This window comes from Chanodichthys erythropterus, chromosome 15, assembly GCF_024489055.1.
Source record: "Chanodichthys erythropterus isolate Z2021 chromosome 15, ASM2448905v1, whole genome shotgun sequence".
Classification (NCBI taxonomy): domain Eukaryota; kingdom Metazoa; phylum Chordata; class Actinopteri; order Cypriniformes; family Xenocyprididae; genus Chanodichthys; species Chanodichthys erythropterus.
The window spans coordinates 40,249,018-40,263,682 of record NC_090235.1 but is presented as its reverse complement, the minus strand read 5'-3'; the positions used below and the strand labels follow the sequence as shown (position 1 = coordinate 40,263,682).

At 37.7% G+C, this 14,665-nt stretch overlaps 1 protein-coding gene across 6 annotated transcripts in view; it reads left to right on the top strand.

The window, feature by feature from the left end:
• The window catches only part of top2b (DNA topoisomerase II beta), a 79,596-nt gene extending 68,772 nt beyond the window's left edge, over positions 1-10,824 (top strand). For 3 of the 6 annotated variants that reach the window (XM_067410875.1, XM_067410877.1, XM_067410878.1), the window contains 5 exons: positions 1,159-1,321; positions 1,802-1,884; positions 1,958-2,047; positions 4,319-4,542; positions 10,028-10,823. In XM_067410875.1, the coding sequence (XP_067266976.1) occupies positions 1,159-1,321; positions 1,802-1,884; positions 1,958-2,047; positions 4,319-4,542; positions 10,028-10,192 (725 nt within the window). In that variant the 3' untranslated portion in view covers positions 10,193-10,823. Of the gene's footprint in view, positions 1-1,158; positions 1,322-1,801; positions 1,885-1,957; positions 2,048-4,318; positions 4,543-4,823 lie in introns of all 6 variants that reach the window. The other 3 variants (XR_010897247.1, XM_067410874.1, XM_067410876.1) reach the window with 3 other exon arrangements.
• Positions 10,825-14,665: the final 3,841 nt, after the last annotated feature.

Genomic DNA, 14,665 nt, shown 5'->3' with positions numbered 1-14,665 from the left:
AATTTTGCAACTTATAAAGCATTAAAATATTTGTTTAAATTATTTGTTAAACGTAGTGTAGGAAATGGCAAATGTAAATTCTATTATTGAATTTGAATTATCATTTTGCTCCAAACATTGCATATATGGAATGGAAAATGTAAATTTAAATACAGAAATGCATTGCCATTTTACATATTGCATTGCCATTTTGCATATTACATTTCAAATTGAATATTGATACACATATGCTTCCATAGGTCTGAAGTGCGTATACGGTGCATATTTTTTTCCGTGCACGTTAACGGATTAGAGCTTTCACACTGCACATGGATGTGGTCCAGCAGTGCGTTCCAGTTGCGGTGTGTCTGCAGCAGTGCAGGGACTGTTTAAAGACCAAGTCTATTTTTTCTGTGCTGCACCGTGCTGAATTAAAGCAACAGCGCATTGTTCGCATTAAAATGAACATATACTGATGCGAAAATCTAGTAATTTCACCATAGATGCATATAATTTAAAGTCTACTCTGTTTAAAAGTCAACACGTGGCTTTTTTGCCTCAGGTAAAAAAGTAAAAATGACACATTACTTTGCATTTAGATTAACAAGGAGACATAATGGATAGCACTCATCTCTTCGTGGAGGTGGAAAAACAAAAGTTCTTTATGACCTGCAGGATTTCTCTATAAAGATTTAAAAGCGAAAGAAAAGATGAGATTTGGCTGTTTTCGTCTATATGGAAGTTTTAATTTAAAATATTTGTGATTTTAACGTATAGGCTAGCCTGTTTAAATGTTTTGAAACTTAATTGATCAACGTAATATATAAAACTAAAGTATTACATTACTTTATATAAATATAATAATTAATTGAATAAAACGTTGTTTAAATGCCGTGCGTTTAAACATGACATCTATGAAAGAGTGTAGTCATGTACAAAGAGAATTGCAGTGTTGACAAGCCATGTTCAACAACTTTTGGATTTGAAATAAAAATAAGTAGATGTTGTATTTGTGATGTACAGCCACAGATCAGTTGCGCACTGCAAACGCGGCATATGTGAAAGCACATTAGCGCGTGCTGCTCCTACAACGCATAAGTACTGCAACACACACATATGACTGAAATGAATGAAATGAGGTAATAGCCTGAAATGTTCTATTGTGTTTTTGTTTCACAGCTGTGAAGGCCAAGTACACGTTTGACTTCTCTGAGGAGGAGGAAGAAGAGGTTGGTGATGAAGAACAGGAGAATGATGGTTCAGCATCACCAGCTCACTCCTATAAAAACACAGATGAAGAGGATGATGATGACATTTTTCCTCCAAAGACAACATTTACTTTGTATGTTCTGTCTATATGTTCTCTTTTGGGTGAATCTCACAAAGCCATTTTAAGTTCATATTTGCATACATTTTGCTGTTATAGGACCATTAAGATTTTTCCATTGTGACAATATTTTCAGGACAATTAAACACATTTATCATTAGTGTCATGTTAAAAAATATGACTGCATAATTAGAACTTGTAACAGCTCAGCTCATTACTATGTAAATTGTAAACAATATACAGAGCATCATTTTTTTCCTTTTTCCTAGTCTTTGTACTGCACTTATGTTGAATTTAATTAAAATATAATTGTATTGGAGTAATTATTTTAATGTATTATAGGGAACAAAAAACCTAACAAGAAATCTGAAAATAATGACAACTCATGTTTTTTGTGAGGTCCACCCATTTAATGAAACAATGTAGTATACTATTATTCTCAAAGTGACAATCAAATATGGATGCCAACTATTTTTAATTTTAAATCATTTTCAGGCCTACTTCACCAGCGAAGAAAAGGGACCCAGAGCCTGTTTTGTCATCTAAAACTGCATATGCTGACAAGAGCAGTGATGACGGTATTTGTGTGTTCAGTGGTGGTTTATCGTGTTAATAATGTGCATGTTTTAACAATGTTTATTTATTCTTCAGATGTGAAGTCCGACAGTGATGATGACAGGGGTCCAGTGTTCTCATCATATTCCAGCAGTTCTGCTTTTGAGAAACCTCCAGCTAAAAAAGGTACCTGTCTGGCAACTAACCTGTGATGAATGATCATGTTTAAATCAATGTCAAAATGACCTAAAAACTGACCTTTTTTTTTTTTTTTTTAACTTTCTTTATGTTTGTTCTTACTCGTATTGTGAGTGATTCATGAGTGCATGTTATTAAAAGAAAAAAGATTGCACTTATGCTTCTCATCAGATTTTCTGTCCAATCAAATGGTCACCTTGATTTTGCCAAGTAAGACATGTTCATTTTATTTATTTATTTATTTATTTATTTATTTATTTTTTTTATTTAATAGGGACAGTGTGTGTTAATGAACAGACATTGATAATACATGAATGTAAACACACCGGATTGTAGCCAAAGGCTAATTTCCATCTGTTGTCCTGTTGTCTGGATCAACACAACATCTTTGTTGATCCTGGAACAACATTCCAATCAACCAATCAGATTTGAGTGACAAGTTTATGTCAAGTTTAGGCTTGCAACCAGGGTTAGATGCTTCTACATCAATGTTATTCACCTATCTTTCCCCTCTGATTTTAGGGATAAGTTATGGGTAGGCAGAGGTGTAAAGAGAACCTGAAAACCATTCTTGAGTAAAAGTACTGATACCTTACATCGAAAATGACTCCACTACAAGTTACAAGTAATCAATTCCAATTCCAATGAGTAAAAGTCTTAAAGTATTTGATTTTAACAGTACTTAAGTATTTTACTCATGCTGAATGTAGGCTCAGAGATTAACTAGTCCTCGACACCTGAGAGACATGCCAGTGAAAATAATTATAATATTATAAAATCATTACAATAAATCAATTGTTATTAAATAACAATTGATTTGTAAGATGAGAAATCAAGTTCTTCTAAAATCAAAATAAAACCGAACACCTCAATGTTGCAATAAATCAAGGTCGACACAATAACCTTTTAAATTTCTACATATGCTCAAGTCTCAGTTAAGCTCAAGTGCACAAAAAGGCCATAAGTAAACCAATATCCTTCAAAACCTTCTTGTTAATATAGCGGATAAATAAAACACTTTTAAGTAAAATTAAATAGTCAAAGTTTAGTGTATGTGCTGGTTTGAGCCTCATCACCAGCTACAGTCATTTCCTCATCTAATAAATCAAACACCTGCGACCAGCAACTACCTGCTAATGCACTCACATTCACGTAAAGTAGCCTTGTAGACAAGTTTTAGGGGAGTGAAGGCAAAATGCACAAGATATATTACCTTCAATGCCCTTAGATGGTGATATTGCTTCTTTATTTCAAAAACAGACTGCTGCAGAAAAAGTTGGCTGTCATGAAAAATGTAATTTGTAATTGCATTACTCATCACAAATGTAGTGGAGTAAAAAGTACATTTACTTGCTCAAAAATGTAGTCAAGTAGAGAGTAAAAGTTGCCAATATCTTTGATACTCAGTAAAACTACAAAGTAGCCAAAAAGATACTTAAGTACAGTAACTAATAACATTTACTCAAGTACTTTACACCTCTGTGGGTAGGATTAGGTTTAGGGGTAGGAATAGGGTTAAGACAAAATTTTCAGACTGGAATGTTGTTCCAGGATGAACAAAATATGTTGATCCAGGAGCATGTCTTGCTTGCAAAATCACAGTGACCCCAATTAAATACTCTCTAGAATCTGAAGCATCCCGTCCCCATCCCGTTAAAATCGGTCACTTTTTCACACAATTACTATTTTCTACATGGTGAATGGCACATGGTGCTCTATATAGGGATTAGGGAATGATTCAGACGGTGTAAAAATGCTTTCCATTGGGGGGATGAAGTCTGGTTTCAGGTTATTGTCAAGGGGCGGAGACCAGAAAATGTATCGGACCCATTTGAATTCTGCACAGAATGCTTTATTTTAAAGCGATATGGAGGAGATTAGAAGGAGAAACTTTTAGAGATTAGGAGGAAATTGTGGTTTTACCAAACTTAACGGCTCTGGCAGAGCTGTGTTAAACTAAATGATATTGGCTATTTTAAAAAAGGGGAGGAGGTATTCAATATGTCCTGCCCTGTCTTCCTGTTTCAGTGGAAATTATGTCAACACATTGAATAATGCTGCACGTTTCAAAGCACTTAAGTGGGCCTTTAAATTACCAGTATAAATGCAGTGGACTAGAAAGATATTGTACAGAGATCTTTAAATAGTATGTGTTTACAGTGGCCATGTAGCTCACCAGTTCAGCCCAGGTATGATCTTAACGAGTAAATGTGAATGGCCAATTTTCAGTGTTAAAATCTTTTTGTTCTGTTACTCCAGCTAAGAAACCTGCAGACACGGCGCCTAAACAGAAGAAAGCTCCAGTAAAAGCCAAGAAGCCTGATACATGCATCTGGGACTCAGACTCAGACACGGTCACTAAAAAAGCACCAGCAGCACCTAAAGGGGGTGGGAAAGGCCGAGGCAGGAAGAGGAAACAGTCAAGCTCAGAGGAGGATGATTATAACCCTGTGAAGAAGACTGGAAAGACTGCCACAAGCAGGGTGAGGGATATATCCTCTACTAATAAGCCTATAAGCCTATAAGCCATGTCTGTGTATTACTGCCTGCGAAAAACACTATTTCAATGCAGATAATTTAATGCATTTTAAATAGTTTATTAAAAATGCATTACATTATCTGTTTATTATAAAAAAAATACGAGTGGGAAAATAACACATTGATTTCTGTGATTAATATTTGCTGTTTAATGCGGTAAAAACATAAATAAGAATGAATGGAATTAAGAAGTATAGAATGAAGCTATCTTTGCATCGCTCACCAGCTCCACAAAGTGAGAGAGCGAGTCTCTGACTGATGGTCTACATGTATCCAGCCGTGCTCAACCTGGCGTCCTCGAGTGATGGGCGCTACGTGCAAGACCCTAATGAAGAACGCTTGCATGCTGCAAGCTTCATCTGGCTACCTGTTTTTGACAGTCAAGTCAAATCTGTTTGTGTAGCACTTTTCACAATACACATTGTTTCAAAGCAGCTTTACAGAAAATCATGATGTTAATGTTTATAATATCTTAATAATTTAATGACAATGATTTAATGATGGGACTTCGCTGTAAAAAAACACATAAGATACACTTCAGTTGGATGGCAATTGGGTGATGATTGCCGCTTGTGGCTATATTTATCAATTATTATTAGTGCTCAATTATTAACAATAGTTATTATTATCAATGTTAAATGCAGTTTTTTCTGCTCAATATTTTGGAGGAAACCATGATACATTATTTTCAGAATTCTTTAATGAATAGAACGTTTGTGAACACCATTTATTTTAATAGAATTGTATTTACTGTTACTTTTGATCGATTTAATGCATCATCATTGCTGAATAAAAATATTAATTTACCTACCCCAAATGTTTACATGAGGGTGTATCATGGTTTCCACAAAAATATGAAGCAGCACAGTTGTTTTCAACATTGACAATAAGATTTTTTTCTTTAGCAGCAAATCAACAGATTAGAATGATTTCTGAAGGATCATGTGACACTGAAGACTGGAGTAATTATGCTGAAAATTCAGCTTTGTGTCACAGGAATAAACTACATTTGAAAATATATTAAAATAGAAAAACATTGTTTACATTTTTTATTACAATTAAAAATAAAGGCACGGTATGTTTTTTTCGCCGCTAGGGGTCGCTAAACTCTTCAAAACAATAACAAAGGTGTAGATTGATGACACAGTGAATGAGCCTGGGGCCTGTGCCATGATGGTAGTTGAACAAACTCAGGGTTATAGGATTAGTTTTGAGTTGACAAAACCAAAAAACTCCAATCCAGCTTTGTTGGTAACATGATGCTGATCATCAACTTTCTCTGTCAACTCAGACTTTGCCTGAGTTTGTGGAGCGCGTGCACATGAATGAGTGACATCAGTGACAAGCAGCCAATCACATGCCTTGCAACATAGAGAAACTATGATTCACTTCTCACGAGAGAGCCAGCGCGATTAAAAACTCTTTTGCTGAAAATGAAGAATTTAAATGCATTTATACTAAAGAAAATATTTGTACGTGAAAGAGGACAAATAAAAGAAATTATCTTTCTCTATCAGTGCAAGTGAACCTTGTGAAGTTATATAGTTGATAATATATAGTGATACTCAATATGTATGGTCACATGTAGTTAAATGTAGTTAAAGTTTATTTACAGCTTATTTATCTTACACATGATCTGTATATATTAATATCCATTTAAACTATGCTTAATAATAACTGTTAAACTAAAATCGCTTGTGTAATGGATTAATAATAATATAAATCATATAACATTTTATAAATCATAAAATAATTCTAATTATCATTAAAGCCAGACAGTTTCATGGTTGAATTTTTTTTTTTTTTTTTTACTATATAGTGACCTTTAATTTGGAGGAAGAGAAACTGGGGGAGTGACTTTATTATGTTGGGTGTGTCAGTTTGAGATCTCTAATCCAGAAAATAACCTGCCCCGGAGCAGGTTAGCTGTGGAGCGTAAGTTACTATGGTGATGAACACCGCTAAAAGCCAAGTTACTTTCATGGTACCTAAAACCCAGGATTGGCGCAAGCTAATCTGAAACGTACCTGGCTAACCAGCTAATCCGGCTTCATGGTACAGGCCCCTGGACTCATGGAACTTGTCATTCCGAAGGATCTAATAATGTTTATGGCGAAATAATGTTTATGGATGAGTTGAATGCATTCATGTTTTTAACATGACTGTGGTATAAAGTTAGCCTGGGTGCCAGCCCGAACCCCGCCCACAACATTTTTTGGACGGGAAGTTCGGTCTGGACTCGATCCATTGTGGAGTAATTATGCTCGGTTCCCAAAAGGCCGAGCCAATCAAATTGCCAGGGCGGGCTTTAATCGATGATGGACAGGCTATCTGCGGTTATGTAACCACCCACGTCATCAAAGAGTGCTTGGGTTGAATTGGTTTTCACCAACGATGACTGCAGCTGGAGAAGTAAGATGTTTAGATTACGCTATCACGTCTGTAATAAAAGAAATCGACAGCGCATTCATTTTAAAAGACGAACAAAGAACCGCAATCAAGGCATTTGTCGATGGGAAAGATGTGTTTGCCGTCCTTTCAACGGTATTCGGCAAAAGTTTAAGTACAAGTTCAACATACGTCACTTACTGCGTTGCTCTGATTGGTTGTAGGTCTATACAATTGAGTGCAGAGGTTTTTTTTTTTTACTGGTTCGGTTAAGACACGCCCCATAATTCAAGTGCAATGGAGCAGTATCAGACTCACATTCTGCCTAGAATATGAGTATGACGAAGTCAGGCTAGTATAAAGTAGGGCGTGGCCGAGAATCGTGGGCGCAATTGCTAATGAGAGACAGATATCAGTGCCACACACGAGTATCGGGATATTAAGGAATGAGGACATTTCATTCTACCGAACTACCCACAAAGCTGAAATACTACTAATACAGGTCAGTTTATTAGACTAATTAAAATAGTGAGGTAACGCAGCACTGTTTTACTTGGTCTCGCGTTACACTATCTATCATACTAAACTGCATTTGAGTGTATTGAAAGTTGTATTGTTATTCTATGTATTAGTTTGTTGGCTATATGAGACTAACAATAAGCTAGATCAACATTAGAATATCATACTGATGATATTCTAACATTTCATCGTGTTGAGCTATATAGCATTGATTAGTCTTGTGTAGCCTACATTTGCTTACCTTGTCTAATAACGTGAAAGAGCGGCGTCGAGCTTTGTCAAGTCAAAGTTGTCGCAAAGGTCTTACCATCTCGGAAACGCCACGCTGATATTGATCCTCGATTTATTTCTCCTTTTGTCCCAAAGTTTGCTTGTCATGGTCCATAATGTTTGAATGAAACAACAACAGTGTGTCACTAGACATTACGCAGCTGTCCACATCTGTTGCCATGGTTACTATGCAGTACAAGGAAACCAGGGATAATGCAGATGTCATTGACAGGCGACAAGTGACAAGGGAGGGACAGACACTATTTAAAATTGTGAATTTCTCTGAATTTACAAATTCTTGGAAACATTAAGGATAACGTAAGTACACAGCTGAACAAAATATATAACACTGTGTAAGTGGTTTTTGGATATTTTAATATGAAAATCTTACATATTGTGCCTTTAATTAAATTAACATGACCAAAACGCACTATATAACACAGTTAAATGTGACATTTATTATTTATGTCAATTTTGTTTATGTCTTATGGGTTTATGTCAACATTGTTTTTAAGTTCACTTTAATTAAAAGTTTTTTATTTATTTATTTTTTTTATGTAGTTGATAAATGAGAAAATAAAACAGATAATTCTGATAATTTGTTGTTTAGGCTTAGCTTTCAGTTACACTGCAATATTGAATGGCTATAAGTTGAAAAAAAATCTATTTAATACAGGCATCAGTATTAATATTGTTATCAGTGATAGTGGCCTTCATTTATAGTAATTAGTATAGTAAAAACATGCCATTACACAAATATTTGAAAAATCAAATATTTAACATAGCCTACTATCTTTATGTTGATAGTTTAGCAGGCCATAGCTCAGGATAATATTATTCACAATGGCTTTTCATGTGATTTGATAGAATTTTCATGTGATTCATGTAATTTGATTTAGGTCTGTCGCTATTGATTATTTTGAAAAAAATGATTGCGTTGAAAGGCCTTAAAAAAATATAAAATCAATGTGGCTATGATGACTGAATCAAAAAAGTATCAAAATTATATATCTTTATATACTATATATCTGAACAAAACTGCTATGCCCATAAAGCTGTTATGTACTTCAAGGATGACAAGTTAAGAGAAAAAAAGTTGCACAATGCAGATTTTTTTTTTTTTATTGCTTACACACTAAAAGTGGTACTTAAGGCCCACTTAGTGAAACAATTCACTCATATACCTAATCTTCAGATCAAGTCTGCAAAACTGCAAGCATCTGCATTATATCCCGTTTGCAATTGTAAAACACTAAACACAGTTTCTCTACATTAGATACGTCATTCAAAGCTAACAGCTCTTGTATTTCATTTGTAAAACTGTCATTTATATGCCACACTCATTTTCTGATTACCTACACCCAATGATCATTTTACCTAATTGTTCACTTAGAAATTAAAACTCATTGTTTTAAGAAATCAATTATTTTTACCCCCTGGTATTTCTATTTATTTTGTAAATATATACTGAATATACATACAAGTCAAGTCACCTTTATTTCTATAGCTCTTTATCCAAGAAAGATTGTTTCAGAGTAGCTTCATGCAATAGAGCTGCAAAATTTGAATTTGTTACTAACAAGCCAATAGTCTAACAGCTCAAGTCAGTTCAGTGTTGATTCAGAGCAGTTCAATAACTGTAAAATTCATCAATTGTGCAACAATTTTGCATACATACTGTATATACAGTGTATCTGTGCACTTACAAAAGTGCTATGACAAACTCCTGTGCACTCCACTGCACACTGAACAAGCAAAATACACATGATAGTAGAGTTTTTCACTTGTCATATCCATGTAGGTATAGCTAATCATTTGCTTATAGTTACTATGCAAGAACACTATTTTTAAAAGAGTTAAAATAGTTTTCAATAGTGTTTGCTTTTACAAGAGATGTGTGATGTGCTTTTCTTTAAGTTTAGAGAAAAGGAGCCATAGTTTCAAAAATTTTAAGCAATTTTAAAAACTAGTCAACAAAGTGTAACAAAGGAATATGTGGGGTGCCAATGTTGATTGTAAGTCCAGGCTTGTTCTCAAAACTGCACCAGTTAAAGTGGCAGAATCACAATATTTTCTAAACAATAGAACTGTGATGCACAGTTATAATTTTGTGTACTGTACTCAAGCTGAACTCCGTGGTCAGATGCATCCAGATAAGTCCAGTTCTTCACTTTTTTTTTGGACGGTGGATCTTGCATTACCCAAGAGGAGGAGTACAGTGTCTTATCATGTTCTGTATGTGTTGGCATGTAGAAACCAAAGAAGGCAGCGTCTGATGATGAAGATGATGATGAAGCAGGTGTGAACAGCTTCAGCCGGCTGGACTCAGGCAGAGATCGATCTGGTCGAACCAAGAAAGAGGTCAAATATTTTGCAGAATCTGATAATGATGATGACGACGACGATATGTTTGACTAGAAAACACACTCGCACACACACTCAGTCCAGAAAAATGCTTGTTGAAGAACAGGTTCACTGTCTTCTGTCCAGCAGAATTTTGTACATTTTACCCTCCGTTTTATTTTTTCTTCAATTGTGATGTTGAATTCTTTCTACTGTGTAGCTGTTTTACTCTTTTTATTGTTATTGCTATATTATTATTATTAATGGTATTATTGTTATGAAACATTGACAACGTTGTTTTTTTATCATTGAATTGTATTTGTCCTGAGCAGCTTTTAGAAATTTAGACCGCTGTGCTTTAGCACCTTTAATGGTTCAACGTTAGAGATGACTTACCTTTTTGAGATGACTTGGAAATAAACATGAAATGTAAATTATTTGTTGGTCTCTCAAACATTTTGCAGCATTTCATTGGTACTGCCATTGCAACAGAATGTTGAAGGGGTCAGTATAAGTTTATCTCTATGTGACATGCTGTTTATTACCACAGAAGTGTCAACTCATCCTTTTGAAAACAAGCTAAAATAGTGCTCAGGTGACACAGGACCAGAAGGTGATCTGCATAGAAAAGTTTGCCAAGGATGCAAAAACAATGATTTACTTTACAACTTTAACAGGACAACATTTAACATATCTATGAAAGAATTTAACAGAAACGTCTTATGTATAACCCTTGTTCCCTGAGAAGGGAACAAGACACTGTTTCGGTAACGACACTTCGGAAAATGCCCCTCAGCGTAGTGAGTCTAAAGCATGAATGAAACTATTCCAATCCTGATTGGTGTTGTGTCATGACGTAACATGTGACGGCACAGAAGCAAGAAAGGGACGCCGGCACACAACAGAGTCAGATTTTGTGATGAAGCAAGTCACTCCCAGACATGAAGCAAAGGTATGCAGTGTCTTGTTCTCTTCTCAGGGAACAAGGGTTACATACATAACCCGAGATGTTCCCTTTTGAGTGAACCCGCACTGTGTGAGTAACAAAACTTGGCTTGAAACTTGGATGGAAGGCCTGCAGAACCGTAGACTGTGCCACATTTGACGGTACCTTAGGAATGTAGCCAGGTCTGGGATGCAGGATGGCTTTAACTCCCCAAGGGGCAAACTTCAGGCATGGAGATATAGTCTGGAGCTCTCCCACTCTCTTAAGAGAAGTAATAGCGAGGAGAAAAGTCATCTTAAGGGTCAGATTCTTAGCTGTTGTTGACTCAAGGGGGCAGCGACAACCCTTTGAGCACTACAGCCAGATCCCAGGTTGGAACTCTGGTTCGAGCCACACGTCTCATCCTCAGCACTATGGAGGAAATGTACAACCAGCTGGTGTCTACCAGAGGCCCATCACTTATAGGAGTGTGGAAAGCCGCAATGGCAGCCACGTACAACTCAAGTGTGGACCGCTGCCCAGCGCCAGCCCTTGGGGCTGACAAAGCAGCGTGCGTTTGTTGGAAATCAGTTTGTCCCGAAGAGCACTTGACGGCGGCATAGCAACATTGATTTCCTGGGAAGCCCTCAGAGGTCCTCTTCCCCAAGGCCTTCTTTGACTTCTTTGGTACTCAGATCGACCATGTTATCGATATCGAGAACGCCACCTCTGCTGCCGGAGGAGCCCAAGAGGCGACGCTCTCTTTTTGCACCTGTCTGTAGGTGGAGGATCATTGATGGCTGCAGCTGTCTACCTGGGACAGTCTTCTTTGATCTTGAGCGAAGAGGCAGATACTGCAGTCTGTTTTTTTTGCTTCTTGAAACCTGTATTGACGTGTCACCAAACAGGCCAGAAGGCGAAATCGGGTCATCAAAGAGAAAAGCCCTATCCTTTTCCTTGATATTACTGTAATAATTCACAAGGGGTTGGACACACGAGAGGAATAGGGTGTAGTGATTTTTACTCTGTCCATTCAAGGACGCAAAGTAAAATAGGGATTGGTACTCACATCACAGCTGATGTTGCGATTTTAGGATCACACGTCACTTAGGGTGTGATTATGAGTACATCAGATGACCACTTCCTCCCCTTTCCCTAGTTCAGGGCACCAGTCACTGTCTTGTACCTTGGTAGTATGAGAACACTCTCAACAGGGGCTTTTCATTCATTTAGAATTAATGTAAAGTGGTCAGCTGATTTATCTGAAAGATTGGTGAGATTGCTAACTTGTAGAGCCTTTTCTGTATTATCAGCACAAGAAAGACACAAGTGTAATAAAATAAACTTTATTAACAAAAAGATAAACAAGAATAACTAACACAAATGAATACCATGAATGATAAAGGAATAAAGTGAATAGAATACAAGTGATTAAGTTGGGTGTGGCAATGGAAGAGTTACGTTATCTTATGGAAAGATAAACGGTTTCTCTGAAAATAATAAGGTGGAGAACCTTATTATGCACCAGACAAATAACCGAAAGATTATTTGTTATCAACTAACATCAGCTATATTATATCTAATGGGAATTAGGAAATTATATACTGATAATATACAACAATGCCAAGGTCTCTGGAAAGAGGTTTGGTTAAGTGATATTTACGTTCCACGTGGTTGAGTCCGATGACGGTGACGTCTTCCACTGGTTGTGCTGGGTGACAATGCAGTGGGGAGAGGAGCCAGAACAGACTGTCTTGAACACGAAGCTCTGTGGGATGCTGAGCTCCTGGAGCACCAAAGGGTCCTAAAATCTGGAACACGCAGATGAGGCCCTGGCATAGGTGCAGAAGGTCCTTAACAATCTGGAACATGCAGATGAAGGTACCTTGAAGTGAAGGTTTGCTCTCCTGAGCTTAATCTTGTTGCAGATGTCGTGACTGTCTCGCTGGTCGGAAACTCGGAACGTAGTGTTTGTTAATGTCTCTTTCCTCACAGGCTAGAGGCTCAGAACATGGTCGTCTCCGTTGCTGCCTCACAAGCTATAGACTCAGATCATGGGATCTGTTTTTGTCTCTCTGGATGGACCAGAGGCTCAGAACGGTGTTGTATCTGTTGTGTCTTTCCTCTTTGACGGACAGACTCAGAACAGTATATCTGTTAATGTCTCACTCCTTACAGAGTTAAGACCCAGAACGGTGTATCTGTTGTGTCTTACCCCTTTGAATGGGAAGACTCAGAACAGTATATATGTTAATGTCTCACTCCTTACAGAGTTAAGACCCAGAATGGTGTATCTGTTGTGTCTCAGCTTCGCAAGCCAGGACTCAGAACAATATCTGTTTTGTTAACCCCTTTGAAGGGCAGGAGGAGGAGATTGCATTTTGGTGCTTCTCCATTCGAGTGTTGTTATTGGCTGCTGGCATCAGAGGGGACACGCACAGTGTGGCCCACCCTTCTCTCCCCTGTGGAACTCATTTGCATAAAGCACAAAGTTGGAAATCTTTACAGTGTCTTTAAAGTTTACCAATGCATTTATCACTTTCCAAACCACCACCAGAATACCTTTGACAATATTCTAAACAAATGGAGACTAAATATGATGGAAAAAGATTGAACTGTCATTCAGTTGTACATTAACAGCTGAATTTGTATCAGATGTTGCACTACAAATAGCTGTCACTGAGAATACTTATTTCTGTGAATAAGTATGAAATGGATGTGTAGTTTGCATCAGTTCCAAGGTTTTCAAACATAGTTTTGAATGGATTCGGATGGATCTTTGTGATCTCTCTTTCTTTCACCCATTGCTGCTAAGGTCCCAAGGGATTTTTATGGCAGTCTCTGGCCATCATTAGGAAGTAGTCTCTAGATGGGTGAAGGGCAGAAACTGCCTGTGGACCAATGAGAAGTCCTGTCCTTCCCAGGCTTGGTACAAGAGGTCTTCTTCTTGCCCTCTAAGAGAGGACTGGATGTTGTCCTTACATCTTTATCTGATGGCGTTGGACAGTTTGTTTGTTAGTCCACCAAGATCCAATCAAAATGCAGCAAACCTTTGTCCACTGTTACGGACAGAGGGGCCCGGCCGTAAACTGGGCCCTGGAATGTGCTGTTCACTACAGAGACTGTTCCACAATTTGCACAACTCATTGTGCAAATCAAGAAAGAACGTCAAGCCCCAGTGATGCGGCTGTGCTCTGTGCCTCAGGAAGCCCTCGTCCAACTTGCTTTTTGTTTTTGCGCTGTCTGTCTTTCACGTGGCCAGCTGATGCTAAGTCTGGCCACCACACGAGTCAACGAGCTCCTCATAATTGGGGATATGAGGTGGCTAGCTCACTTCAATATCCTCCGCTTCGATGCTGAAAACATCTACCTCCTTAGAGGCAGATCTCTCAAGCATCGGGCTCTCAACCCACGCAGAGGAAGCTGCCCTCGAACAGGCTTCTGCACAGGGAGGAAGAGCGTCAAACCTGGCCGACAATGACCAAGAACGTGCCATAGCAGTCTTTGATCTCATCTGCCAGCTCTCTCTGCAAACTCCAGGATCTGACACTCCCCACCACCTCATCGGATGTGGGACCCGAACCCTGGGGAGCGCGTGCCTGGCTGGCTTCATCGAACATGGC